This window comes from Narcine bancroftii, chromosome 9 (genome assembly GCF_036971445.1).
Source record: "Narcine bancroftii isolate sNarBan1 chromosome 9, sNarBan1.hap1, whole genome shotgun sequence".
Taxonomy (NCBI): domain Eukaryota; kingdom Metazoa; phylum Chordata; class Chondrichthyes; order Torpediniformes; family Narcinidae; genus Narcine; species Narcine bancroftii.
In genome coordinates, this window is record NC_091477.1 from 71,695,385 (window position 1) to 71,721,731 (window position 26,347).

At 43.3% G+C, this 26,347-nt stretch overlaps 2 protein-coding genes across 3 annotated transcripts in view; one reads left to right on the forward strand and one right to left on the reverse strand.

Moving 5' to 3' along the window:
- The window catches only part of LOC138742271 (anoctamin-7-like), an 88,895-nt gene extending 74,460 nt beyond the window's left edge, over positions 1–14,435 (forward strand). Inside the window, exons 21-24 of one of the 2 annotated variants that reach the window (XM_069896417.1) lie at positions 2,069–2,211; positions 4,410–4,500; positions 9,270–9,389; positions 14,173–14,435. In XM_069896417.1, coding sequence (XP_069752518.1) covers positions 2,069–2,211; positions 4,410–4,500; positions 9,270–9,389; positions 14,173–14,274 — 456 coding nt within the window. In that variant the 3' untranslated portion in view covers positions 14,275–14,435. Of the gene's footprint in view, positions 1–2,068; positions 2,212–3,134; positions 4,172–4,409; positions 4,501–9,269; positions 9,390–14,172 lie in introns of those variants that run through there. The other variant, XM_069896418.1, reaches the window with a different exon arrangement.
- A 4,109-nt stretch (positions 14,436–18,544) lies between these two features.
- The window catches only part of hdlbpa (high density lipoprotein binding protein a), a 37,984-nt gene continuing 30,181 nt past the window's right edge, over positions 18,545–26,347 (reverse strand). The window contains exons 17-20 of the mRNA XM_069899076.1: positions 25,520–25,699; positions 24,678–24,794; positions 23,239–23,367; positions 18,545–21,391 (exon numbers count right to left, since the gene is read on the reverse strand). Coding sequence (XP_069755177.1) covers positions 21,302–21,391; positions 23,239–23,367; positions 24,678–24,794; positions 25,520–25,699 — 516 coding nt within the window. The 3' untranslated portion in view covers positions 18,545–21,301. The remainder of the gene's footprint in view (positions 21,392–23,238; positions 23,368–24,677; positions 24,795–25,519; positions 25,700–26,347) is intronic.

The following is a 26,347-nucleotide window of genomic DNA, read 5'->3' on the forward strand; positions in this document are numbered from 1 at the left end:
ATGGTGGGCCAGAGGGCCTGTTTCTGTGCAACTCTGAGTGACCATAATTAGGTTTCTCATTAAAGACCCTGAGATGCAGACAACACTCTCCCTACTTCTGTTGTAAATCATTTATTCAGTGTCAAGGTTCTCTCTCTCCATTAGCCTTGCTTGATCTGCCAGGCAGGTCCTGTAGTTCTACATTTCCCAACCTCTTGCACTTCTCTCTCTGTGCTCTCACTCTCTAACTGCTCCCATTAAAACCTCTTCACCAGATCAATACCTTGTGCAGGTAGGGCAAGATCGCAGAGAAACCTAGAATGCCCTTTCACACTGGCACCCTAGTAATTAATGGCCAATGTACCAGCTAAAGGGTAAGTGTCAAATCACCCCGGGGATGGACCACCTAGATAAGGTGTATCATCCTTGGGTCATCTGATGCTTGCAGGCTGATTATCCCAGCGTGAAAGAGACATGGACTTTCCAGAGACAAATTAGTGACGCGCTGATGACGTTTTTGCACAAGTGCAGGAACGTGAAGAAAATAAAATATAAACTTTGTATTCAATTTACTAAATCCTGATCAATGTATTATGATCTTGTATTTAAACAAAATTAATCATGCCCAATTATAACATAATTAAGCATTATGTACAGCACAGTATGAGCCCTTCAGCCCCTGTTGTTCTGGTGACCTGTATAAACCTTTATACATTTATAAAGGACTGTGGAAAAGTGGTAGCAGCAGTAAAACTCAGGTGCACAATTTATAAAGACCATGGGAAAGTGAGAGAGAGAGAGTGTGAGTGTGTGTGTGTGTGTGAGAGAGAGAGAGGTGGTGGACCCACTATCCCAGAATTCTGTGCGGCAGAGAAAGGGCTGTATGCAAGGACCATTCATGGAGGGGTTTCTCTGCCCACAGAATTCTGGGAGGGCAGGTCTGCCATTGCTCGATAAGTTCCCCTCTCCCTGGGGATGCCTGGTGGTGAGTGTGAAAAGACACAGAGAATCAATTAACAGTGATCCAGTGTGAATGGCAAAAACAGCTTCTTTAACTGGTTTGTTGAACAGTCAATTTACTGGTTAGCTAATGTGAAAAGGTTTGAGTCTCCCATGAGTTCTCCAGACGAGAGACAGACCATGGGCAGCAAGGTTAGCACAATGATATTACTGCACCAGTAACCCGGGTTTGAATCTGCCACTGTCTGTTAGGAGTTTGAACATTCTCCCCGTGACCTGCATGGGTTTTTCCTGGATGCTCTGGTTTCCTCTCACCCTCCAAAAAATGTACAGGGTTGGAAGGCTGATTGGGTGTAATTGGTGGCACAGAATTCAATACCCAGAATTGACTTCTCCTGGGCTGTATCATTAAGACTCATAATGTTCCATGTCCACAGTGACTTGTGCTTCCCAATACCTCACCCAACTATATCCAAGATGGGATTAATATTTCGAGCCTCTTTCTGGGTGACCTCTACAACATGACTGCATAGCATCCCCACCTTCACCCTAAAGCACTCATTTCTTTTCACCTTCCCTTCCCAAACTTCTCTGCAACTTGAAGCAGTTTTTTTTTCTCTTTCACACTTCAGGTAAAGGGCCTCTTTCCTGATCTACTGAGTGTTTCCATCATTTGCTGTTATTTGTGATCCCTGGTCTGCTCCACATCTGCCTGTTCCACCTCCATTACAACTTTTAATTACTGTCCATTTATTGTGAAAACCATGCCTAACTCTCCTTTTAGAATTAAAATTTTCAGTGACCTGTTTACTTGTCTAACACACTACAATATTTTATTTCTCATTCTCCCTTGTGTTTCAGGATTAAACATGCCAATCTGCCTCTTGACTCAATGTATGCTCTCAGAGCAATGCACAAAATCCTATTCTTCCACAGTTCCCTGTAACTTGTCCAATGCCAGGGATGACATAACTAATAAACTTAGCTGCACATCTTTGGGGTGTGTGAGGAAACAGTCACAGGAAAAATACATTTAACCGTGTTAACATGTTTATTTAATATAACCATATTAACCTTCTGAAATTTACTGTTTTGGTGTACAAAATTGATGCTATCTGTTCTCTCACAGGCTTTTTTGATAGCGTTCACATCAGATTTTCTGCCCCGTCTATACTACCGTTATGTTTACCGCAGTGACCTAATTGGCTACGTTAACTTCACCTTGGCATACTCCCCTCCCATCTTCATCCATCAGAACAATACCACGTGCAGGTAAGGCAATGGAACAAGGCAAACTCATCGACTTGGCCCCTCATTACATGAGGGAAGACTCCTGGTGCATTTTGTCCACCGAGACCTGCCTCTCCCAATACCTCACTCAACCAGAAAGTCTGGATTAAAGGACAGCTCTTGACTGGGATGCTTTATTTTGTATATTTAGTATATATGGAGAGAGAAAGGTGGAAATTCCTCAAAGGATTTGTATGAGCATTTACAAGGTTAATTGGGTCTTTGATACATCAGGTGAGTGGAGATTAAAGGATAAGTAGAGTTCACAGTGAGAGTTGGATTAAATGGGTGTGTAGAGATGAATTTGGATAGGGCAAGACTACTTCAGGAGAAGATGGGCATGGGCGATTAGAAGTTGATAGATGGCTAGGGTGTGACCCTGATACAGTGAATGGAATGGGGAAAGAAATGAAATGTGTCCAGCTAGTCCATACAAAAGAGCACATGGGATGTGATAGGGTCAGGTAGAATCCATAATTTGGTAGTGTGTACAGGGTCACCCTGTAAAGAATGTTCACCCCTCCCATTTGAGGGTAGATGACTGAAGGTGCTCCACGTCTACAGATGTCAGTGTCCCTGAACTCATCCTAATTGGATTTGTGTTGACCTCCAGAGCTCATTTGCAAAGAGATAATAATTGATTGTGAATGTGTAAATCCATTGCAGGTAGATTTCAGTGCATATAGATAAGAGGTCATTTAGCAGAGAAGTAAAATGGATTGAATGTTGAACTTCCTTATGGTGTAAGATTTGAAATAGGTAAGCAGATCATGGAAGCTGCAAAAAAAATCAGAAAATCTTTTGGAATTTTAACCATTTTATTTTGAGGATTATTTTAAGGAAATTGAAGTTATGCTGCAATTATGTTCATGGCTAATGTATCTGGTTTACCTTGACTACTTAAGGACAACACACCTTGGAAAGATGTATTGACCTCGAGGGAGGATAGGAAGAATGATACTTGCAGTGATATACAAGGAAGAACCATGCAAACCAAAGATGTGATCCATGGAGTTAGAAAGTTAAATGAAGATAATATTTGAAGACTTAAAAAAATTAAAGAGAACCAATAGAATTACAAAGCATAGCTGGTTGGGAAGTCCAACACTTGGGGGCTTAATAAAGCAACAGTAAGGAAACATTTCCGTCTGTGATGGCAATGGGACTTTGCAACCTATCCACAAATGATGCTCGGTGAAGAAATCCGAGACGTTTGCAAACCAATATTTTGAGAAATGTACAATTGGTGGGACCTTCCTCCACCTTGGACTTCTGAAACTTCAGGACAATTTTGGAGTCAAGTGGGATTGGCACAAGTTGGATGAGCACCAGTTATGGGGGTATTTTCAGGGGCTGTTAGGATTGATTTATCTAGCCTGAGAGGGAAAATCCTGGAAGGAATCCTGTTAGGAAGGAAATAAAGCAGGATGTGAAAGCTAGAAAAGCAGCAAGCAAACTAAGGAGGCTGATAAAAATGCAAACATCTCTGGAGATCTGTCCTGGGGCTTCCATGCCAATGCAATCACAAAGGCGGCTCACCAGCTGCTATCGACGCTTTGTGAGGAGTCTGTGGAGATTTGGTATGCAACCAAAGAGTTACAGATTTCCACAGGGGTACTGTGGAGAGCATTCTGACTGGTTGCATTAATGTCTGGGATGGAGGTGACAATGCACAGGACAGGAAAAGACTACAGAGAGTTGTGAACTTGACCCGCACCCATCAGGGCATCAGTCTTCACTGCACAGAGGAAATCAAGAAGTGGACTTGAGAAAACAGGTGCTCTCATCAAGGACCCTCACCACCCAGGTCATGCCCTCTTCACACTGCTACCATCAAGGAAGGGGGAGGGGCAGGAGCCTCAAGACAAACACCAAGCAGTACAAAAACAGCTTCTTCCCCACTACCATCAGATTTCTGAATGGATCGCAGACACTTACATTAATTCACTTGTTTTTTTTTTAATTATTGCAATATTTACACTTGTAATTCTGCCACAAAACAATGAATTTCATGTTTATAACAATAAATTCTGATTCTTTTAGAAGTCAGTAGAGGAGAACCAAGAATTGGGAAGAGAATGGGAAGTTAGAATCTGGAAAAAACAAAAAAAATGGAGTTGATTTATTACCAAGCACGAGTGGCAATCTGTTTCTAAATGTACATGTTCACTGATTTGTAGGTACAAGGAGTTCAGGGATCCCAATGGCCACTTGACCCTAATGTATTGGAACCTAATGGCAATTCGTCTCGGCTTTGTCATTGTGTTTGAGGTGAGTCACGAGGAGATGGGAGCACTATCGGCTTACAATTAAGAGGTGAAGAGCATAAATATGCTGCTGTCACTGTGTGAGGGCTTGCAGTCATGAAATGATGCACCTTAGCAATTCAAGAGTCATCACATCCAGACCAAGGGCATTTTCTTGAGTTCAGGATCGCGTGGAAAGGACTTAAACTGTGCTGCATTTTGCCAATAAAATTGGAGGAAGACAAGTACTATGTACATCTCCTTCCACTACATCCCATTGAATGACTAGAGACACATGCAAGTCTGCAAATCTGGAGGAATACAACCTGCTCGAGGAACTCGCATCAAGTACAGATGTTGGGGGGTCATATTGTAGTGAGCCCCTAGTTGGAGTATTGTGTTCAGTTTTGGTCTCTGTGCTACAGAAAAGAGGTTATCAAGCTGGGGAAGGTGCAGAGACTAATGTAGTCGTAGGGGAAAGTACTAGGGGTCATGGAGAGATGAGGTGGGGAATGAGCACACAAGGTAGCATTGAACTAGTGATCCCCACAGGAGGCAGAAAGGGGTGGTGAGGGACAGATTGCAGCTTGTGGAAATGACAGGATGATGCATTGACTCCAGAGGCATGTGGAGTGAAAGGGGAAGACAAGAACTACCCTCTCTCGGTTCTGTTTAGAGGGAGGAGCTTATTAGGAGAGGGCTCTGTCGACCACAGTAGTACTGAACAAAATGGAAACTATTATTTAAGGTTTCACAGATCAAGAGGAAATATAGTAAAACCTCATTAGAATGCGGTAGTTGGGGTCCAAGATTTCATTATGCGTTACAGCCGAGTCGCGGAACAGATGCACGTGTCGTGATTCAGGAAGCAGGAAAACAGAATACTGTGACTCAAACCCTATAATAAGACCTTTAAACTCCACATATTAACAAACACATCTTGTAAATGAGTCATGAAAGTCCATTTTTGAGTTTGTGGCTGTTAGTCACTGTTAGCCTGACATCCTAAAATCAATGTTTGGGGTCCACAGACACCTGCATTATCTGTGGATTAACGAATTGCGTTCTAACGAGGTTTCAGTGTAGTTCAAGTCAAACCAGGGTTGACAACTATCACTTATCATTGCTATGAAAGTCAAAGTTGGGAGATACTCCAATTAAAAAAGTAAATAATTTGACATACTGTTGCAATCAACAGTTGGAGCTGAAGGCAAAAGTATGCAAGCTTCATGCTCCAGGGAAAAGTCCCAGCCTATTCCTTCTAATCAAGCCCGCTATCCATGGTAACATACTCGTGAATCTTTTCTATAGCCAAGTAACCAGAACTACACAACATTACAGGTGTGGTCTCACCCACAGCCTGGACGTTCCAACTCAATGTCGTGACCATGGCAAGTGCGCCAAATTCTGCCTTCAGCAACCAGCCTGCGTCTTTGAATGCAGTCCCTCTGTGAGAAAGTCTTAGTCGGCAAGTAACATTACCACATGGCACCAGTAGAGGGCAATCAAAGGACAACCAAGTAGATCAGAACGTAACCAACAACTCCCTGAATGTGTATGTGAGATACATCTTAATTTTATGGTAATGGTCACTCATAAGGAACAAATATGAGCCATCTTCTCCCACAAGCTGACTTTATCCTGTATCTCAGCTCCATTTATACAATGTTACTCCCTGCGCATCCAACCCAATAACCAAAATCCATTGATTTCACTCGTGAACATTTTAGTTGACTTCAAGGATTCACTTGCTTTTGATGTTGTTTCTGGTTCCACATTCACGATTCCCGCTACTGATGGGCTAACACTAACCCTAGAACATTAACTTTGGAGATACATCAGCATGTTCGTTCTGCAATTAGAAATGAAAACTTCATTAAAAAAAATCACAATAGACCACGCAAACACCCCCAACCACCCAGCGTATTCCCAGACCTCATTTCCATGATTTTTTAAACCACTCATCCAAACTGTTCACTTCAGTGAATAGCACAATTCCAGCATTGCCAGTGAGGAATATTACCATGCAATCATCTGTGAGCCAAATTCAGAATCCAATCATAAAGCTACCCTCACAATCTGATCATCCCAGACACATCCCTGACAGAACAGTCATGGTGAAGGGCATTCTCATCCTGATGCATCATTCCAAATTGGTGGCACTCCCAGCATGTTTCTAGAGCCAACTATCCCAATGAGTGACATGCCTGACCCTCTGTGCAACAGTCCTGATTCAACCAATTCAATGAGTAAATATTGCTGACTTAATGTTTCTGACACAATCATTCCAGCGTGAAACACAAAAGTCTGCAGAGCTGTGATTGTAGTCGAAACAAATGCTGGAGGAACTTGGGAGGTCCCACAGTGTCCAGAGGAGGTGAAGATGTATTATTGACGTTTCCGGCCTGAGCCCTTCAAAGTACAAGTGAAAAAGTCAGGGACTGCAGAAAGGGGGAGGAAGACAGAACAAACAAAATGTAATTGGGTATGACAAGAGGAAAGGTAAGGGTTCACTTTGGCTCTGTGAAAGGAGTCAAAGAGAAAAGAGATAGCTAGAGACAGGGGAGAAAGTGAGGTGGGTAGGTTTCCTAGTGGATACAAAAGTCAGTGTTAATGCCATCCATCGGGGTACCCAACTGAAGATTTTGTGTTCCTCTAATTTGTGGGTGGTCTCCATCTGGGAGTGTACGAGACCTTGGACAAACATGACAGCAAGGGAATAGGATGGAGAATTGAAATGGGTAGCCTCTGAGAAATCCACACTATTGTGGCAGACAGAGCCGAGGTGCTCAACAAAGCAATCACCCAGTCTGCATCTAAACTCTCTGATGGGGAGGAAACCACAACAGGCACACCGGATGCAGTAGATGACCCCCATTGCTTCACTTGGAAGGACTGTTAAGTACCCCCAAATGGTGGTGAGGAAGAAGGTGTGGGTGCAAGTGGAGCATCTACTCTGGTCACGGGTAGGTGGGGAAGGAGGAGAGGACAAGGGAGTGGTCCCTGCCAATCTCCTCTACACCCAAGAGGCTGCATGAATACTGAGATATTGCTTTGTTGAGCACCTTGGCTCTCTATACTGCATTTCAATTCCCCACCCCTTTCCCTTGCTGACATGTCTGTCCAAGGCCTCATGCTCTGCCAGACTGAGAGCACCCGCAAATTGGAGGAGCAGCACATCTTACAACTGGACACCCTCCAACCAGTGGGCATCCAGTTTCCATTAGAATCCCCCTCCCATCCATATTCTTCCCCTGTCTCTCTCTCTCTTCTTTGTATCCTATCACAAAGCCAAACTCAATTCTTGTCATATCCAATTAATACATTTTCCTATAGGTCTGTAAACCTCACCTTCCCAATCTCATCTCTCCCCCCTCACCCCCCACATGTACCTTGAAGAGCTCAGCCCTGAAATATGGGTAATACATCTTTATCTCCCATGGATGCTGTGAGACTGGCCGAGTTCCTTCAACATATAGGTTTTGACCTATATTCCAGAAACTGGAATTCCTCACCTGGTTATCCCATTGAGTGCTCCCATCCTGGTTATCCCATCTCAGCAATGTTTCAACCCATTATCCTTCAACACATCGGTCAGATGCCCACCTGAAACACAACCAACCACTCTCCCAGATGCTGCTCGGCCCACCAAGTTCCTCCAGTAGATAGTCATTTGATCCAGGTTCTAGCATCTGCAGTTCCTCGGGTATCACGATGTTGAGTGAAATGATTGTAGGACAGGAAGCAAATGAGCTCTTCTGAACTGAAAGGGATGGGAGCTAGAGTATATGATTTTTTTTAAAAATGATCAGTACTTTTGGTTGACCTGGAAAAGGATGGTTTCCTTGTGTATAAATGTTGAGCAGTCTCAGCTTGTATTTGCTGGAATGAGAATGTTTTTATTGTCATACACACAAGTACAAGGTTGATGTACCAAAATTCTTACTTGCACATAGATATGCAAGAAACACCAACTACAGAAGTATAAATTAAATTACAACATTCCATGAGACAGAAAATATAAAGAGGGGATTTAAACACAAAATCCTCAAGGTTGATATGGAGATGGTTCCTCTTGGATCTAGAGTAAAAATAAGGCCTTTCCCCCCACACCCTTAAAACAGAAAGGCCCATTTTTTTTTGTCAGATCAGAGTCTTTGGAATTCTCTTCCTCAAGTGCAGTGGTCTTTGAATGTTGGCATAGTAGACAGATTCTTGATAAACATGCAGCTGAAAGATCACAGGTGGAGGATATTGCCATGTTGCTATCAACCATGATCTTCTTAAATGGGAGAAGAGTAAATTTCACCCCAATTGTTGCTCATGTTAAAAAATGTAGGTAGTTGGCAGATGCAAAATTAATTTGGGAAACTGAAACTTAAAATCAGCCAAAATACATCAATGAGAATTTGAAAATCAATGCAGTTGACTCTCAAAGGAGAACTTGTTCGTCTTTTCATATGGGAATGAAATAATTACTTGAAGTGAAGGATGTTAACTGATATGGGAATGAAGACTTGCTCAGTGGATGGTACAACTAGTGGGGGTGAGGACCAGTGTGCAAACGTCTTGAGACGATGTATGAATGTTCGATCAAAACTGGGAGTATGCATCAATATGCAGAAATCTGGCATTGCCCTCAAGTTAAAATGGTGTAGGTTGGGCTTATAGTATTGAGCAGTGCCATTGAGAGGTATCAAGAGTATTTAATGGTTCAGCAGCACCTGAATCCTTCAATTACTGCACAAGATACAGCTCATTATTTTGATTCCCTTGCCCTGGTCTTCCCTACAGCATGTGGTGTTCTTCATTGCACGAATGATTGACCTGATGGTTCCAGATGTGCCTGAATCAGTGGAAATAAAGGTGAAGAGGGAGCAGTACATGGCAAAGCAAGCCCTGACTGAAAACCAGGTAATCCTACCAAGGAACTGGGGTGCCTTGCAGTAGCAAAGAAAATCCTCAAAGATCTCAGCAGGTTGAGCATAGATTTCAGTTTGAGACTGCTCAGGATGGAGTGCAGAGGGTGAAATGGGCTGGTAGGTGATAGGTGGGGGAAAGGGGGGTAGGAAAGGTGAAGAATCTTCCAGATGTGTAAATATATGGGCAAGGAGCAGATGAAACCAGATGGGGATTATGGGGGGGTGGGGAATGAGAGAATGTGACGAGTCCAGCTAACAAGATAAAAAAGGGGACAGAGATACTGAGTGAACTGGTAAAACTGGGAAGGAAGTATAAAGGATGTGGGTTACCTGGAGTTGGAGAATTTGGTGTTTGTGCCGTATCACGGTAGACTGCCCAGGCAGAAAATTGAGTGTTGTGTAGTTTGTGTTTGGCCTCACCCTGGCAGTGAAGGCAAGCAGGTATTGGGAGTGGTGTGTGTAGCTGAACTGGCACACAACCAGAATCTCAAGGCAAACAGAGAAGGCACCAGCAAAACAGTCATCTGTTCCACTCTTGGTTTTGACGATGTAGAAGAGGCCACAGCATGAGCAGTCAATACAATGAATGGGGGTTGGAGGAGGTTCCTGTGAAAGGGTTGTTTAGGTCCATGGATGGCAGTGGGGGAGGAAGTTTAAATAAAACATGCATGGTTGACCTCCACTGGTTGAAGGCGAAAGTGCTGGAGGTCAGGGAGAGAGGGGAAGAATGAATGGAACAGGAAAGGGGAGGGGGGCGAGAGAAAGGAGCGTCTGTTGGTAAGATCCCTTCAGAGCTGCAAAGGATGATGTGCTGGATGTCGACACTGGGGGAATGGAAGGCAAGGACTGGGGAACTCTGCTGCTGTTTGTTCTGGGGAGGACAAGAGGAAGAAGCTTGTACTTTAGGTAGGAGTGCCATCAGCACCAACTGTGTCATTGTCACCATGCTAGAAGAAGGATGTATTTTCACTGGAGGGGATGCTGACATTGCCTCTATTGGAGCATTTCAATTATACTGGATAAGCTGGACTCATTTTCCCTGGACTGGAGGAGGCTGAGAGACATGTATAAAATTGAGGGATAGAGAAATATTTACAAAGAAATGAGGGCATTGGTTTGAGGTGAAGACAAGATTTAGAGCAGGTCTGAAGGGGAATTTTTTCCAGTTTGGAACTCTGCTTGAAGGGGCGGTGGAGGCAGAAACTTTCACAAAATTTGATAAATATTTTTTTTTAAAGTCAAGGCTGAATAGAATTAGAGGTACAACGTGGTAGGGACGTGGTTGGCCAAAGAGTCTATATTAGTGCTTTATGAACTCATTAGAGATGATCCAACCCTGATTGGAATCAGTCCCAGAGTACCAAGTCTCCATAATGAAACCATTCACTGATCACCTTGGTGGATTCAGCAGATCATCCTTCACACGACCTCAACGATGGGCTTCATATCAGTGTTACGATGCAAAGTCAATGAATCCCAGATTATTCACATACCACTACCCAATTCCCCCTCCCCCCCTTGCAGGTTTGTATCTTCACATAGATCCCACCAACTGGAGAATAATTCTCCATCTGATCCCATAAATCCCATTACTGGTTGTAGGTCTGTCCTACATATTCCTTCAAATTCCAATGGCATCAGTCTCTCCTGCAGGCACATGGTGCCACATAACCTAAAATTTACTCAATTGGACAACATTCAGCCCAACCCAATTATATCATCCCCTCAAAACCAATCAGAAATTTCAGTGTAACTGGATTCTAGATTTCCTCACCTCCGGACCACAGTGAGGATTAGTAAGAAAATCTCCTCAGATGTACCTCAGTACAATGCCACCATCGACAAATTTGCTGACGATACAGTGGTAGTTGGTTGTATAAAAAGGATTGATGAGTCAGCATTTGGGAGGGAGGTTGTTGTTAGTACATTATTCAGCCAAATTTTCAATCTCACGCTCAATGTCACCAAAACCAAGGAGCCGATTGTGGACTTCAGGAAGGTAAAACCAGAGGTGCAAGATCCAATGATTATTGGGGGGGAATTAGAGGTGGAGAGGGGAAGCACATTTAAATTCCTGGGAGTCATTATAATCAAGAGGATCTTTCCTCGACCCAACGCACTTATGTAATAATGAAGAAAGCACATCAGTACCTTTGCTTCCTCAGGAGTTTGTGGCGGTTCTGTGCAACACCGGAAACCTTGGCAAACTTCTAACGATATGGAGTGGAAAGTGTTGACTGGCTGAATCATGGCCTGGTATGGAGGCACCAATAGCCCAGAGTAAAACCCTGCAAAAATTAGTGGACACCGTCCAGGACATCACAGGCAAAACTCCCCCAACCCTTAAAAATTTACATGGAATGCTGTTGTCAGAGAACAGCAGCGGCAATTACAAAGGATCCACATCACCAGGACATGCTGTTCTCACTGCTGCCATCAGGAAAAAGGTCTAGGTGCCACAAGACTCACACCACCAGTTCAGGAACAGTTGCTACCCCTCCACCATCAGACTCCTCAACAACAAATTCAAACTTATTTAATTACTCTTATCTTGCACATTTATTTATTACTGAATTATTTTTATGCACAGTTTGTTTACTTTTCTCTCTTTTGTATACTTAACTTTCCTTGTAGCTTTTTGCACTACCAATAAGTTGACTTTCTGCCTGACCCTCTAAATCCACTGTGGAGAGCCAAACAGTGCAGGTGTGTAAATAAAATGCCCACTTAAAATGGAAGAGAGGATGAGCTCCCTGCTCCTGCCAATGGGTTTTTGATGGAACCAATTGCACCCAACAGGGTTTTTTTTTAATAATTTGAACTTAAACATACATCACCATCATAGATCTATTCAGTCCCCGAGCCCATGCTGTCCAATTAGGAAGCATTGTTGCTGTAGCGGTTAGCGCAATGCCTTTACAGCGTCAGCAATCGGGACTAGAATCCCAGTCTGTAAGGAGTTTGTACTTTCTCCCCGTACATTTTGGAAGGATGGGATGAAACCAGAGCACTTAGAGGAAACAGACAGAGAGAACATACAAAGTCCTTACAGATAGCACTGGATTCAAACCCTAGTTGTAACAGCATTGCACTAACCTCAACATTACCCATGCAGCCCCTTTTCTTCAAAATTTCTTCCACCACAAACTGGGAGATGGCCCTCTCAAACTTGAAGTTTCCCCAGATATCCTTTTAACTTAAAAAAAACACTAAGCACAATTGAAAATATCTTCTGGTTGTAGTTTACTTAAAAGCCATTGATAAGAATGTTAAGCATCAAGCTTCCACTCTGAGCAGGGAAACTGCTCAGAAATCTCCCTTTCCTTCAACCCAGGGTCTCTTGTTGAAGCAGGAAGCACTCCCCCTTCAACCAGGGATTCTTCTCTTTCAAATTAAGAGTTCGGTATCCCATCTTAAATCAAGTTTTTCATCTGCCACTCTGGAGCACACTCTCATGTTCACACAAGAACTCTCCCTCTCTCCATTACGTACAAGTCTCCTGTGATGCAGAAAGAATTTCAGTGCATCTGTACATTGTACTTGTGCACATGATAACTTCACATCGAAGCCAGAATCTGTTGCCCACTTTTTAAAACGCACTGACCTCTCCCTTTTTTGGCAATGCAAGAGAGGAACAGGAGCCAGCCACTTCGAACGCATTTCACCATTCCATTTCATCAAACTTTGGAGTTTGGCTCCAAACTTTTAGCTCTCCTTCACCAGTTTCCCCATGGCCCTTAGCTCCCAGATCTTCCCAAAAAAAATCTAACTCCTCTCCAAAAACCTCCAGTAATCCAGCCTGCAAAACACAGTCTTGGGGAATTCCAGGGATTCACCACCTTAGCAGAGCAGCTGCAGCAACCAGGGCTCAGTGCTCAATCTGTTTGTTCTCCTGTGACCACGCAAGTTTCCCCTCCCCTCCCCCCAAATGCTTCAGTTTCCTTCCACCAAAGATGTGGGCAGCAGAGTTGCTGGCCACTGTAAATTACCCTGTGTGGGGAGAACAGGCCACAAGAAAAATAAGCAAGAAAGGACATCACTCTGTGACCTACTGTGGTCTCCCACCATCCAGGGCCCTGGACATTTCATGATTCACTTGGACTGCTTTTTATTTACTATACCATGTATAGTAAATACATGAAATACATTGGAGGAATTCCTACACCCTCAGTTCACAATTGAACTGAGATCTTGGTTCTGTGAGGCAACAGCTTGACTAGAGCCAACATGAACGTGTCATTTACAGGAGGGCTTTCCTGATTTATATTACAAATGGCATAACAAAAATAAGATGGGCAGTAATGAAAGTGTAGAATTTTTAAATTCTGAGTTCTTTCGTAGCTGCAATATTGGGAGATTGGGCAAAGATACATCTGCTAGAGTGGTTCGCCTGTAAGATCCAGTGTAAGTGAAGCTTAGAGGATGGTAGGCATCATCTGGGATTGACTGAGTATTTGGCTTTCAGAGCAATATGCACATAGATTTTGACCAGCCGTTCTCAATAGGGTCCTTACAGGACCTCTGGGGACCACACACTGACATTTTTGATGTCGTCAGGAGGAAATAAGAATGGAAGAGAGGAAATAAGCTTTGCTGCTTCACAGGGAAGGGGGCCCATAAACTTTGTGTAGAATCCCAAGGGGATCAGAGGAAAGGGTGATTTAGACAATGTTCAGACAAATAAGCTCATGTCACCATCAAATAGCTCCACATACGACAGGCACATGCTCAGACACTTCTGTTTGCATGATCTGACTGTTTTCTATGTTTTTCAGGCTCTTTTGCAACAAGTTGGATTTCCCAGCCCAAGACCACAAGAATGCAGGCCTACCAGCGCCCAGGAGTTTCCTCCCATCCAAGAAGAGAAACTGCTTTAGGCCCCATGTTGCTTCCTCATCCCATTCAAAACTAGAATGTTGCAGATCTAAATCAAGAAACAAAAGTACTGCAACATGAGGACTGTGGAGAGAAAAAAATCAAGGATTTCAGGCGCTTCAGCATTGGAGAACACAATTTTAATGGTTCAGAGTATGCAAGAAGGGATGCGGGTGGGGGGGGGGGGTTAAAGTTGTCCTGCAGAATAATGCTGCTGCTTTATGGGATAAAAAAAAAAATTGGACATGGGGAGGTAAAAGTCAGGCATTGCAATTTCTATTGCAGGAACTGCAAATTAATGGGGGTAGAAGAGGATTGGATAAGAGGGAATTACTTCTTTGGAGTGCTGTTGGAGAAGGGAAGTGGTGTTTAGGATTGGAATACCACTGGAAGTGCAGGGACTTTCAGAGGAAGGTGAAGGGATTTGACACTAGAGGGGGACTATCGTTGAAGAGAAAGGAAAACATGCAGGTCAGAAGGTGGAAGAATTAGAAAGAAGGTCATCTGATATTTTCAGTATATTTTTACTGCCAAACACATCTTCTCCCTCAACATTTGGGCAGAACTACATCATCACCAACATCCTTCTCCAGAAGGCTCTGCTGTGCAAAGACAGAAGCTATAATTCTAACAGTCTCCCTTTCTCACTGTCCAGGGCCCTGGACACTTCAGGATTCATTTGTACTATTTATTTGTAGGCAGCACAGCAAGTAGGGCCACTGGCACAATACAAAACCCAGGTTCAATGTTCTGGAGCGGTCTTTGTGGGTTTGCACGGTTTCTATGAGGAGGGTTTCCCTGGGTATTCCAGTTCCTTCCCACACCCCAAAGATGCGAGAGATGTTAGGTTAATTGCCCACAGTGTGTGGGTGATTGGTGGTATCTGAGAATAACAATCAATACAGGGCTCAAAATAATAGGTGTGGACTCTGCTGTGTTGAGGGGATTGGCATAAAACAGCGCACAGACTGACCCTTCAGCACAAAGGCCAAACAATTGGAGGATTGTGTGGTAGAGCAACTCCATTTGGTTCACAAGGAGATGCCCCTGATTAGTAATTCATCCTCCTCTCACCTTGTGCTCTAAATCCTCTCCATAACTCTTAAGGATCAGCACCATCTTCCCAATACAGTGTGGGCAGCTGCTTACATCCAGCAAGTCTGCTGTTCCCACACATCTATTTTTCTGTTACCATTCTCATTTACCTCACCAACTGCTGTCTCCTTACTCTAACCCATATAACTCCAACCTTGTTGGCTCTCGTTACAGTGCTGGCCACCCACCAGAACTCGTGACACTTCAGCTACCACCCAGGTACATGTCAGCTCCCAGAAGATCCCAGTCACATTCCTTGTAGTCAGAAATACAGCACAATTTCATAATTTGAATCAGTGTGCTCAACAGGGCTTTAAGCAAGTTACCCTACCTGTACAGCTGTGCAGGGCATTTTACAGGGTAAATCATCAGTTCTCAAGCAGGATAAATAGGAAATTTGAAGTCATAACCTCAGTGAGTCACTAGACTGGATGAACTGATAAGCAATTGTTGAAAGAATATTTCAAATTCACTCCCTGCCCAAAATCTCAGATGGGATTTGTTCAACTTGGTCCGTGTGGGTGAGTTGGGCAGAGACACCACCTTTTCCATGCTGTACGATTCTCCTTATAAACACGCTTGGCAATTGAAACAGCTTCATAGTCATTTTGCCTCTGAACAAAACCCATAGGAGGAACTTGGTGATTTCTTTCAAGCTTCTCATAAATTAACAGCAGAATTAATGTGAAACATACATCAATGTGTCCTATCACCACAGGCTTTCCCTGCTTGCCCTGCGACTGCTGCACACTTGGCTAAACACAATTCTAATCAGAAAAGTTTCCTGAGACCCAGCAAAGGGCAGATGAGCTGGGATTTCACATGCAGCAGAGAGGGTTCCAAATACTCCTGATGCTGGTTCCCCCCCCCAGCCCCACACAGAGGGGTGGTGCATGGAATGTGCTGCTGGCAATGGTGGTGGAGGCAGGAACAATAGGATTTTAGGAGAACGTTTGAAAGGTACGTGGAACTAAGGAAAATGGAAGATTATGCAGTCATGGAATTCTTGGCAGTTATTGATTACAGTATTAGGTCAGCACAACACTGTGGGCCAAAGGACTAGTTCTGTAGATTTCCATTCTACGCGTCGTTGGAACGCCCAGGTAGTGTACACACAAGGTCATTCCCATACTAGAACATTATTCCTACAATATAAAACTATTTATCATGCTTAAGGTACAAAGCAAAATCCATGAACAAGTAAAAATCCTGCAGCAAGATCTAACCTTGACATTAAACCTCAAGATAGACTTCATTGTAACAGCTGCAGGTTGCAGCTACAGTCTGTTTCAGCATGAGATGTAAAGAATGCTGTTGAATTAGTAATTTAAGAATCATTTAGTTATAAATCAGTGGAAATCATTTAGTTATAAATCAGTGGAAATGTTCATTAGCTTTGATGGAATAACTGAGGACCCAGACTTGAAGCTGTGCAATGACAAAACCTCTATTCCACATTGCAGTGGTCCAGGTGTGTGGTGCCATTCCCAAATCCATGCTCAACATTAGCCCAAGCAAAACTATCACCTCTCAATGGGGACATCAAAACCAGAATACAATTGCAAGTTCATAGTTGAAAGACAATTTTATATTTCTAGTGCAGAATTTCCTTCCTATACAAATATATTATTTTTTAAATTTTCTCTTGATTCTCAAGAAAAGGTGAGATCCAAGGAAATGCATTTGAAACAGTGGTTCTCAACCTTTTCTTTCCACTCACATATCACTTTAATTCCTATGCCATTGGTGCTCTGTGATTAGTAAGGGATTGCTTAAGGTGGGATGTGAGTGGGAAGGGAAGGTTGAGAATCACTGCTCTAGACCCAATTGTTACTGAAATATTTTGCTTGAGAACAATTGTCATGGAGTTATGAAACGGTGCACATAACAAGTCAATTAGGTACAATTAAAACAGTGGTTTTCAAACTTTCCACCCATATACCACCTTAAGCAATCCCTTACTAATCACAGAGCACCTATGGCACAGGGATTATTTAAAGTGGTGTGTGAGTGGAAAGAAAAAGGTTGGGAATCACTAATTAAAACAAGTATCCCCTTGCCTTCAAGGATGAGCACAAATGAATGCAGACCAATGTGATTCAATCAGAAAGCTTGGTTTCCAGTTGCAGTGAAATAGTTATCCAGTATTCTTAGGACTTCAAATAAGCCACAGATTTTCCAACCTTTTGGATGCTCTTCTGTTAATGGCCCACTAGAATTGTTTCAATGAAATGTTTAAAATGAACAAGCAGATGGGGTGCGTGGGAACAAGGGCTCCAGATCGTCAACAGGGAGTTCTGGAATTGATGCCCTGGTGGGCACGAATTACAGCTTGATCCCAAATCCTCAGGCTGTCTGACCATTCACTCACAAATTCATTCTACTTAACGTCACTTTAATGGAAACAGTTACTTAGCACTAAAATGGACCTCTTTGGCCTGGCTTGATACTGCTAACCATGCTGTCCATCTGAGATGGTTCCATTTGCTTGCAAAAAGAACTGTGATCATTCACCTGATCTATGCTACTTATTTTTATATACCCACACCTCCATTAACCCCTCAGCCCTCAGGAGAAAAAGCCTGTCAAGATTTTTTTTTCTAAGTTTCAAATGAACATCTCTCATTTTCCAATTCTAGCAAACAGACCCAATCTACCTCTGTAAACCCACAATCCTTGGCACCATCCTCATGGATCTTTTTGATTCCCTCCAAAACTTAAGACAAGAGACCGAAGCTGTGCAGTTTTCCAGGCAAGACTCACCAAGGTTGTAATTTAGCAAAAAATAAACCAGCACAACTGGAAACTTGAAATAAAGCAAAAACAAATGCAAGAGTCAGGCAATGTTTGTGGAATGAGAAATTTAACATTTCAGTTTCTTGACCCCTCATTTGAACTGGGAAAAAGAAAATAAATCTTACCATCTATAAAAGGACAGGTCTGCTTGATTGGATGAGAGTGACTCCAACAATCAAAACCACTGTCGCCTACATTCCAAAAATAAAAATCTTTCCTTGCAATTACAACAGTTCAACTCTCTTTGCTGCTTAGCAACTGCTATTCAAAAAGGTTTGTTGTCAAAATAGTGTACATCACAAGAACAGTTGGTTTATAAACCAATTCACTAAACTGGAAAATTACAGTTCCAAGCAATTCAGACATTAAAATATACTCAAGTAAGAGTTATTCAATTTTTTTTATTTTGGATTTATAAAATTCCAGTGTCATCCATATCTCCTGTACATTTGCATATCTCCATTCAGAGTTAAGGCCAATGGGTCTTACATGGAAACTGCTTGTTCTTTGTATTGCATCAACATGGAAGACTTCAACAAGTGAGTAGTGAAAACAGGCCCGTTTCTCAAATCCTTCATTGTAACTCAACAGGACAGGGATCAACAGAGGAAAAGAAAAATGGGGTGTCGGAACATTATGGTTGGACAAGTGAATCAAAACAAAACTGTTGACATTGTACCCGATGCTTCGACATAGACTTAGAAAGTACCCGGAATCCAATATTGTGCTGCCAGACTGACATCACTGGCTGAGCTGTACTCTGCTAAAGAACATGGTACCCCAGTATTTTAGTTTCACGTTAGGAAAAAGGCAGCTTTCACCATAGTTTTCAGCTTGTGCCAGGGAATTGTGCAGAAGCCCTGAGAAGGTTAGCACATTTCAAAAAGAAAGGAGTTTTCTTTCAACCCTAATGGGATTTAAGAAAAAAAACCAGATCCAAAAGTTTAAAAATCTCAGATGTGCATTTGCACAGCTGAAGAATCGAAGTGTCATCTTGTTTAAACCTTGGGTTTCAAGGACCAGCAAAGGGATCACGACTAGGAGATAAATCAGGTTGAGGGGACCTCCAAACCAATTCATTTGTTGCCTCGTCTCCAGGATACAACAAAATGGTACAAGAGTCAGAGGTCAAATATTATTTTCCCAGCACTAGAATAGGAATGTTTTACAAACTAGACAACTTTCAAACAGTTAAATCAACTGCCAGTAAATTAGGAAACTTAAAGGGGACACAATCCCTCCAAACTCTATGGATTGCAAACCAATATTCCAAGCCAGCTAGTTACAAACAAGAAGCTCAACAAAGTAGTTTGTCTTCAGGTCAACAAGCAAGTTGGAAGCAGACTTGTAACAAAGCAGCTTAAACTCTTTGGACTGTAGTGCCAATGTAAAAAGCCTTCACAGTGAAGTGAGGTATGACAGGGAAAGAAATTAGTATTAATGACCCAACTTCTAATGCCTTAGTGTTTTTGTCAAGTTCAGTTTCTCTGCAACTAAGCCCAAATGAAATGTATACCCACCCTCCATGTTCAAGTAACAAGGCCTCGCATCACCATTAACGGTGGGCAGAACTCCCAGCTATGAAATATTTCTTGTGCAGGCAATGGGTTGCTCTTCCCTCCCCTGCCAAATCCTGGATATTCTGCCATGGAAGATAGTTAACCAAACTGCATGGGCGTTAACCAGACTGTACACAGTTTATTTGGAACTACATTTGATATACAGCAATGATTTATCAACCTGATAAGTTTGGCCTCGAACCTGCAGTGTTTGGTGATGGGTTGGGGGAGAGCAGGGAAAAGATGTTGAGGCAAAAGAACTGCTCAACTCCTGCACAAGGAAACCTATCTCAATTCGCGAATATCATTGCATCCGAAGGCAAGTGATAGATCTTGTACATTCTGCCACGAGATTGTACCATTTCACCTCCCTTCCACCCCCCCCCACAAGCTCTTTGGAACAATTGCACTGACTGGCCCAAAAGTCAGTGTATGAGTTATGTATAATATTTACACACAAGCACAGAACTAATAACTTAGCATCATTTCTATACATGAAAACTGTACAGAAACACTAAGCAGAAGGCAGGCAAAACATTATTCTAATTTGACTCTAGTTTCGTTCACAGAACCAAATTCTTGATAGAGAAAGAAAAATCTACATTGGAAGGAGAAACTTACAGAGATAATCCAGGGAAGGTGCCTGAGGACTCACCCTTCATGATCATTTAGTTGTTGCTCCAGCTTTGAGCCATTTGAAAATCAGTTGAGTCTGGCAGAGCAACTTAGTTTTCAATAGTTTTTAACCCCCCCAGCACTTATCTGCTTCAGACCCCAGAGTTCTATTTTCACTATGCTCAAGAGTTTAGTGAGTTACCACATTTTTGGACAAAACAACAATGTGAATAATAGGCTCCCCCCACCCCCCCACCACACGGATGAGAGAAAGCCACGAAGAGACCATGATCGTCTATCAATGGCACAGGAGGGTTCACGAGATTGAGCTGAACCTGGCCAAATTGAGATTCAGGTTATTACCATCAGGCCAGAGTGCTACAATAGTTCAAACTACAGACATATCCCAAGCACAGCTGCAACAATAGACTCCAGGCTCCAAAGCAACAGGGCAGTGAAGGATTAAAATGACTGCACTAAGGAAAACTGCAAAAGTAAGGAAAAGATTCTGGCTCCAGAGGCAAAGAGGAGACTACAGCCCACCCAGTCTTTGCTCAAACCCCTGCAAATGCTAGTTCAACTCCAAAACAAACTGCAGAGCCAACTGTATGCAGAGATGCAGTTTGGCTACTGTGTGTGAGAATCATGTCAAAACAAGTCAGCGACAGGCAGTTTCAGCTCAAGTTGTGCATGTCGGGGTACATGGAATGCTATGGGGCCCAAGAGCCACCGTTACACAAATATAAGTGTAACTCATGGGCATGACCTATAATCATACTGCTTGTGTTCTTTTGAAAACTTGTGACACAGGAAGTAGTTTGGCTATACTAATTACTTGCTGGGCTGCTGAATTGGAATTAATCGGGAAGCACACCTTGGAAGCCCAGCTGTATGGAGTTTTGGGGAGGTGGCGGGGGGGGGGGTGTGTGGGGAAAGGAAGAGAGAATAAACAGCTTCTTCCAACTCAGAATCTCTTCGGTCCCCATGGTGAAGTCTTTGGAGCAACTGGAGCACCAAAACTTGGAAAATCTTCAGAGCTGCTCATATCTGGAGCCTGAAATACAATAGAAGTGATGATGGTAAATTCAGAAACCAATTAAGTCACAAGCATTATCAACTCAATTTACAGCACATTTTCAAGAAGGAGCAAGATGTTCCATCTTGTTTAAAACTCAAGGTCAGTTTTAAATATTGGCCCAACTGGAGATGATGCAAATGAATTAGAAAAGGTATTTAGTGTGGACTCAGAGGATAAGAAAGGAGAGTATTGGACAGGTTCTGTCAGGTGACTTAGCCACCCTGCCAATACACAAGTGTGCCGAAGAAACTCAGCAGGTCACACAGCGTCCATAAGTAGTAAAGGATAACCAACATTCTGGGCCTTTGTAATGGAAGGACTCAGGCCCATAAAGTTAGTTACCTTTCACTTCGTACATGCTGAGACTCTCTGACATATTCCAGACACACAAGCATAATTGTGCCTGGCACTCAATCCCAGCAAAAATAAAAGAGAGAGAAAGAAAACAGCCACACTTTATTTGCTCCTGCTTGAAGAGATTTACTTAAACTGAAAATCACAAGAAAATTACTCTGTACAAAATTTCACTGCTTCCACTGAGGCAGGTGGAAATTCCCTCCGAGAGGGGAAAAACTCAAATTTCCAGCCCCAAAGGACTGCACAGCCTAGATTACTGGGATGCAGATACACATTTGGGGGCGGGGGGGGGAGAAAGAGAATAAAAACAGGGAATGGCAAGGGAACATGGGAAACTGACACACAAGGTCAGCCATGATCAAATTCAAGTGGTAGGGCAGGTATAAGAGGTCAAGTATCCTATTCCCAATTGTTTCCCTTTCTCTCTCCCCTCCCCCCCCCCACCCCCAACATCTAGTCCTAATTCCAGCCCTCTCCCCCTAAGACACTACTTCCAGGTTAACAGAGAGAAGTGGAAGCTGAACTTACCCTTGTGATACTGTGACAGAGTATTTTGAGGTGGTTTGGGAGGAATTACTAGAGCACCTTGCACACATACATTTTAAAACACAGAATATTTGCAGGACTTTTGCAGAATGCTTTTTTTCAAAAATGCAGCAAAGTAGCAACAGCTGGCCTGGGAAAGCATGTGATCTTTGCAGGCAGGGACAGAACAGCTTTGCTTAGCGAGGGAGGGAGTGGGAGAGAGAGAGAGAGAGAGAGGAGGAGACACAGAAATCAGTTCCAGAGGGTTAAGCTGGCAAACTTTGGAAGGTTGCCTGGTCAAAGGAGAAGTCTGGTGGTGTGAAAGGTGACCTGAAAGAAATAGGATCATCTGGAGAACCCTGAAGGGGGCAAGTTTCGTCAGCAAAACTGATTGAGAAGGAATCAGTTGCGGATGTCCTGGAAAAGGAATCTCTCTCTCTGAAAACCAGCAAAAACCCTCCTGAGTGGTAATCATTTGCCTGTTAAGCACCAAAGCCAGGTGAACTTTGTTAGTGCTAACTTCTGTGCACAGTACAAGAATTGCCTGCAACCAGTGAGATTGGACTGTGATCCAAAGAACTTTTCTAATCTTGAATATACATTATACACACCTGTGCTTAAGTATTAGAGGGGGGATTAATTGGGTTAGGTAGGTTAAGTAATAAGTTAAAGTTTAATTCTCTTTTCTTGTTCAAATATAATTAAAAACTACTTTGGTTTAAGTCACCCTGTGTTGTGCTGCATATCTATTGCTACTGGTTTTTGGGGTCCTCCGGACTCCATGACAATACACACACACAGCAAGCTGCTATCAAGGGTGAGGGAGTTAGGGAAACCATTGCTGATACCACATTCACTGAACAAGAACCGCCACCAACCCTTCTACCCACCAGGAGTCCGCAGGCCGATGGGAAGTGGGAGCCCAGGCCAACGTTGCTCACCTTCTCCGTGCTGCTGGTCCACGGAGCATCTCTCACCACAAAGCCCTTGGAGGAGGTTTTTGGCTCATCGACACGCGATGCAGGCTTCATGTAAGCTTGCATTGCCTCATTGTCAACAACATCCGACATCTGAGGACACAATGTTTTGCAATTAAAAAGTATGCCAGAAATCCACAACAAATTCAGAGAACGCTGGCAATGTTAAATTAATAAAAGTTAACCCTATGTCTCCTTCCTGCTTGACCGGCTGGTGTTTCCAGCATTTTCTGTTTGCCTCTGCAAGGGAACAGAAAGCTACCTAATCTGAATTCCAAAAATCTTAGAATGAAAACACCACCAGACTAATTGTGATTGTTTAACTTGATTGTAAAGCCCAGGTAACCCCGACTTTTGTTTTAAAGCCCAGGTAACCCCGACTTTTGTTTTAAAGCCCAGGTAACCCCGACTTTTGTTTTAAAGCCCAGGTAACCCCGACTTTTGTTTTAAAGCCCAGGTAACCCCGACTTTTGTTTTAAAGCCCAGGTAACCCCGACTTTTGTTTTAAAGCCCAGGTAACCCCGACTTTTGTTTTAAAGCCCAGGTAACCCCGACTTTTGTTTTAAAGCCCAGGTAACCCCGACTTTTGTTTTAAAGCCCAGGTAACCCCGACTTTTGTTTTAAAGCCCAGGTAACCCCGACTTTTGTTTTAAAGCCCAGGTAACCCCGACTTTTGTTTTAAAGCCCAGGTAACCCTGACTTTTGTTTTAAAGCCCAGGTAACCCCGACTTTTGTTTTAAAGCCCAGGTAACCCCGACTTTCTGTGCTGCAATGAAACCTACTTTGACAAAATTGGGGCCTGTGTCAGTGATGAATCCCCAGCCAACTCACCCTTTAACTATCTGGATTTCTGAAGTTGTTTAAATATGGCAAAACATTCCAAGGAAACATTTCATAGGCTCAGATATGCACAAAATTTGACACTGAACCACATCATTAAGAACTCAGTCGAGGAGGATCTAAATGGAGAAAATTACCTGCTTGGGTCCCAAGTTTGGAAAGAGTTTAGAATTTCCTCCAAGCTCGGGACCCTAAAGACATGGTACCTGGTTGAGGATGTTCAAGTGACACAGCACGATTAACGTAGCGGTTAGCACAAAGCTGTTACAGCGCCAGCATTCGGGACCTAGGTTCGAATCCCACACTACAAGGAATTTGTACATTCTGTCTGTGTGGGTTTTCCCCTGGGGGCTCCGGTTACCTCCCACCATTTGAAATGTACCGGCTAATTAGGGGTGATTAGGTGGCACAGGCCCAAAGGGTCCATTACCATGCTTGTACGTCCAAATTTTTAAAAATAGATGGTAACATCCAATTTGTACACCCTGAAAAAAACCATCACTATTAAAAAGGAGGATACATTGTCTGTGTGGGTGGGTGGAGCAATACTCAAGTGTACTTACAAACTCCTCCTCGAGGTTTAAGAGATGGTCAATGGCCTCATCCACGTTTTCAGGGAGACCAGTCACAGTGACACGGTCCAGGTCCTCTGCACCAGACTGCGGGAAACGGATGTCAACCTGCAGCAGGGACAAGACTGTGAATTCCCCCACGTTGAAAGTCCCTCCAGGAACATTAAGTGTCCACAGTTCAAAGAGGACAGACGAGCAAGAGGCATCCAGTTTTGAACAGATGGAGGTTTTGCTTCCAGGTTCCACCCCCAACTCCCCCAATCCCATCCCCAACAAATTGGACAATTTCAGTGAGCAACCCATCCACAATTTGCAAGATTCTTGATCTGTAGTACACACCCCTCCTTTTCACCCCAACTACTCCATTCCACAGTATGGGAATGCCAACATTCCCAACAGCCTCCACGGGCAGAGCCCTGGCTTGCTATACAATAACTACATAAACTAGGCCTCTGAGAGCACAGCGAAGCATGATCATCAGCTGGCATGAACAGGCGAGGATGCAGGAACAGAATTTTCATCTGAGCATAGATTCAGCATTTAGTGACAACTGATTGCTTTTGGTCCATTGGCTTGACAATTTCACAAGAAAAATGTGCACTTTTACAAACTGCTAATGCCTGCGTCTCATCCATTCAGAACCAAATTCCATTTTCAGCATAGATTTTAGTTTCAAGATATTTCAACATCAGAGAGACAGGTCACTGCAGATTAGGGATGTCCTTGGCCTGCCCTTTTATTCTTTTCCCGATGAGGCACACTCTCCATACCCCCATGTTCTGGCCTCAAATGTACGAGACTACCTGACTTTGGACCACAACTGAGCAGCTCACCTTGAAGTCTTCCATGATCTTGCGGATGCCCTTCCCACGTGCACCGATAATACGGGCATGAACTTTGTGGTTAAGAGTAATATCCTCAGAGATCATTTCCTCTAGCTCAGAAACTATTTTCATGATGGCTTCCTTGGCAGCTTCCGTCTTTTTCTCATACCCAGTGATAGTTATCTGGTCCTGAAGAGGAACCGACAGGTTAAAATGTTGCAACACACAACATACTGGACAAAATCTGCACGTCAGGAAGCATCCCTAGAAGGCAATAGATGGTGAACATTTCAGGCCAAAAAACTTCAGGACTGGGAAGAAAGAAGGAAGAAGCTAGAATGAAAGGGTGAGGAACATAAGGAACGCAGCAAGTGAAGAGAGGGAAGAATGGGGGGGAGGGGGGGAAGCAAGATGCTGGGAGATGATAGAATGAAAACGCAAAGGGTTGAGGAAGGGGAACTCTGATAGGTAAGGAAGTTCAGGGAAAAAGGAGAAGAACAGGCAGGTTGAGAAGGTAGGGAAGGTGAAAGGTAAAGAGAAAGGCAGAATGGGGCCAAGGGAAAACAAGGGGGTAAAGATGACTGGAAATCAGAGAAGATGCCATCTGGTTGGAGATAACCAAGGTGGAATACAAGGCATTGTTTTTCAAATTCCTGTGTGACCTCAACTTGGCAGCACAGTAGGCTACGGCTTGGGAATGGGAAGTGGAATTAAGGTGGCTGCCACTGGAAGATCCTGGCTGTTCAAGTGGGCAGAGTAAAGTTGCTGAACAAAGCGATTCCCCAACATGCACCCAGTCCCTCTGTGGCAGAGGTAGCACTGGATACATGGACTGGC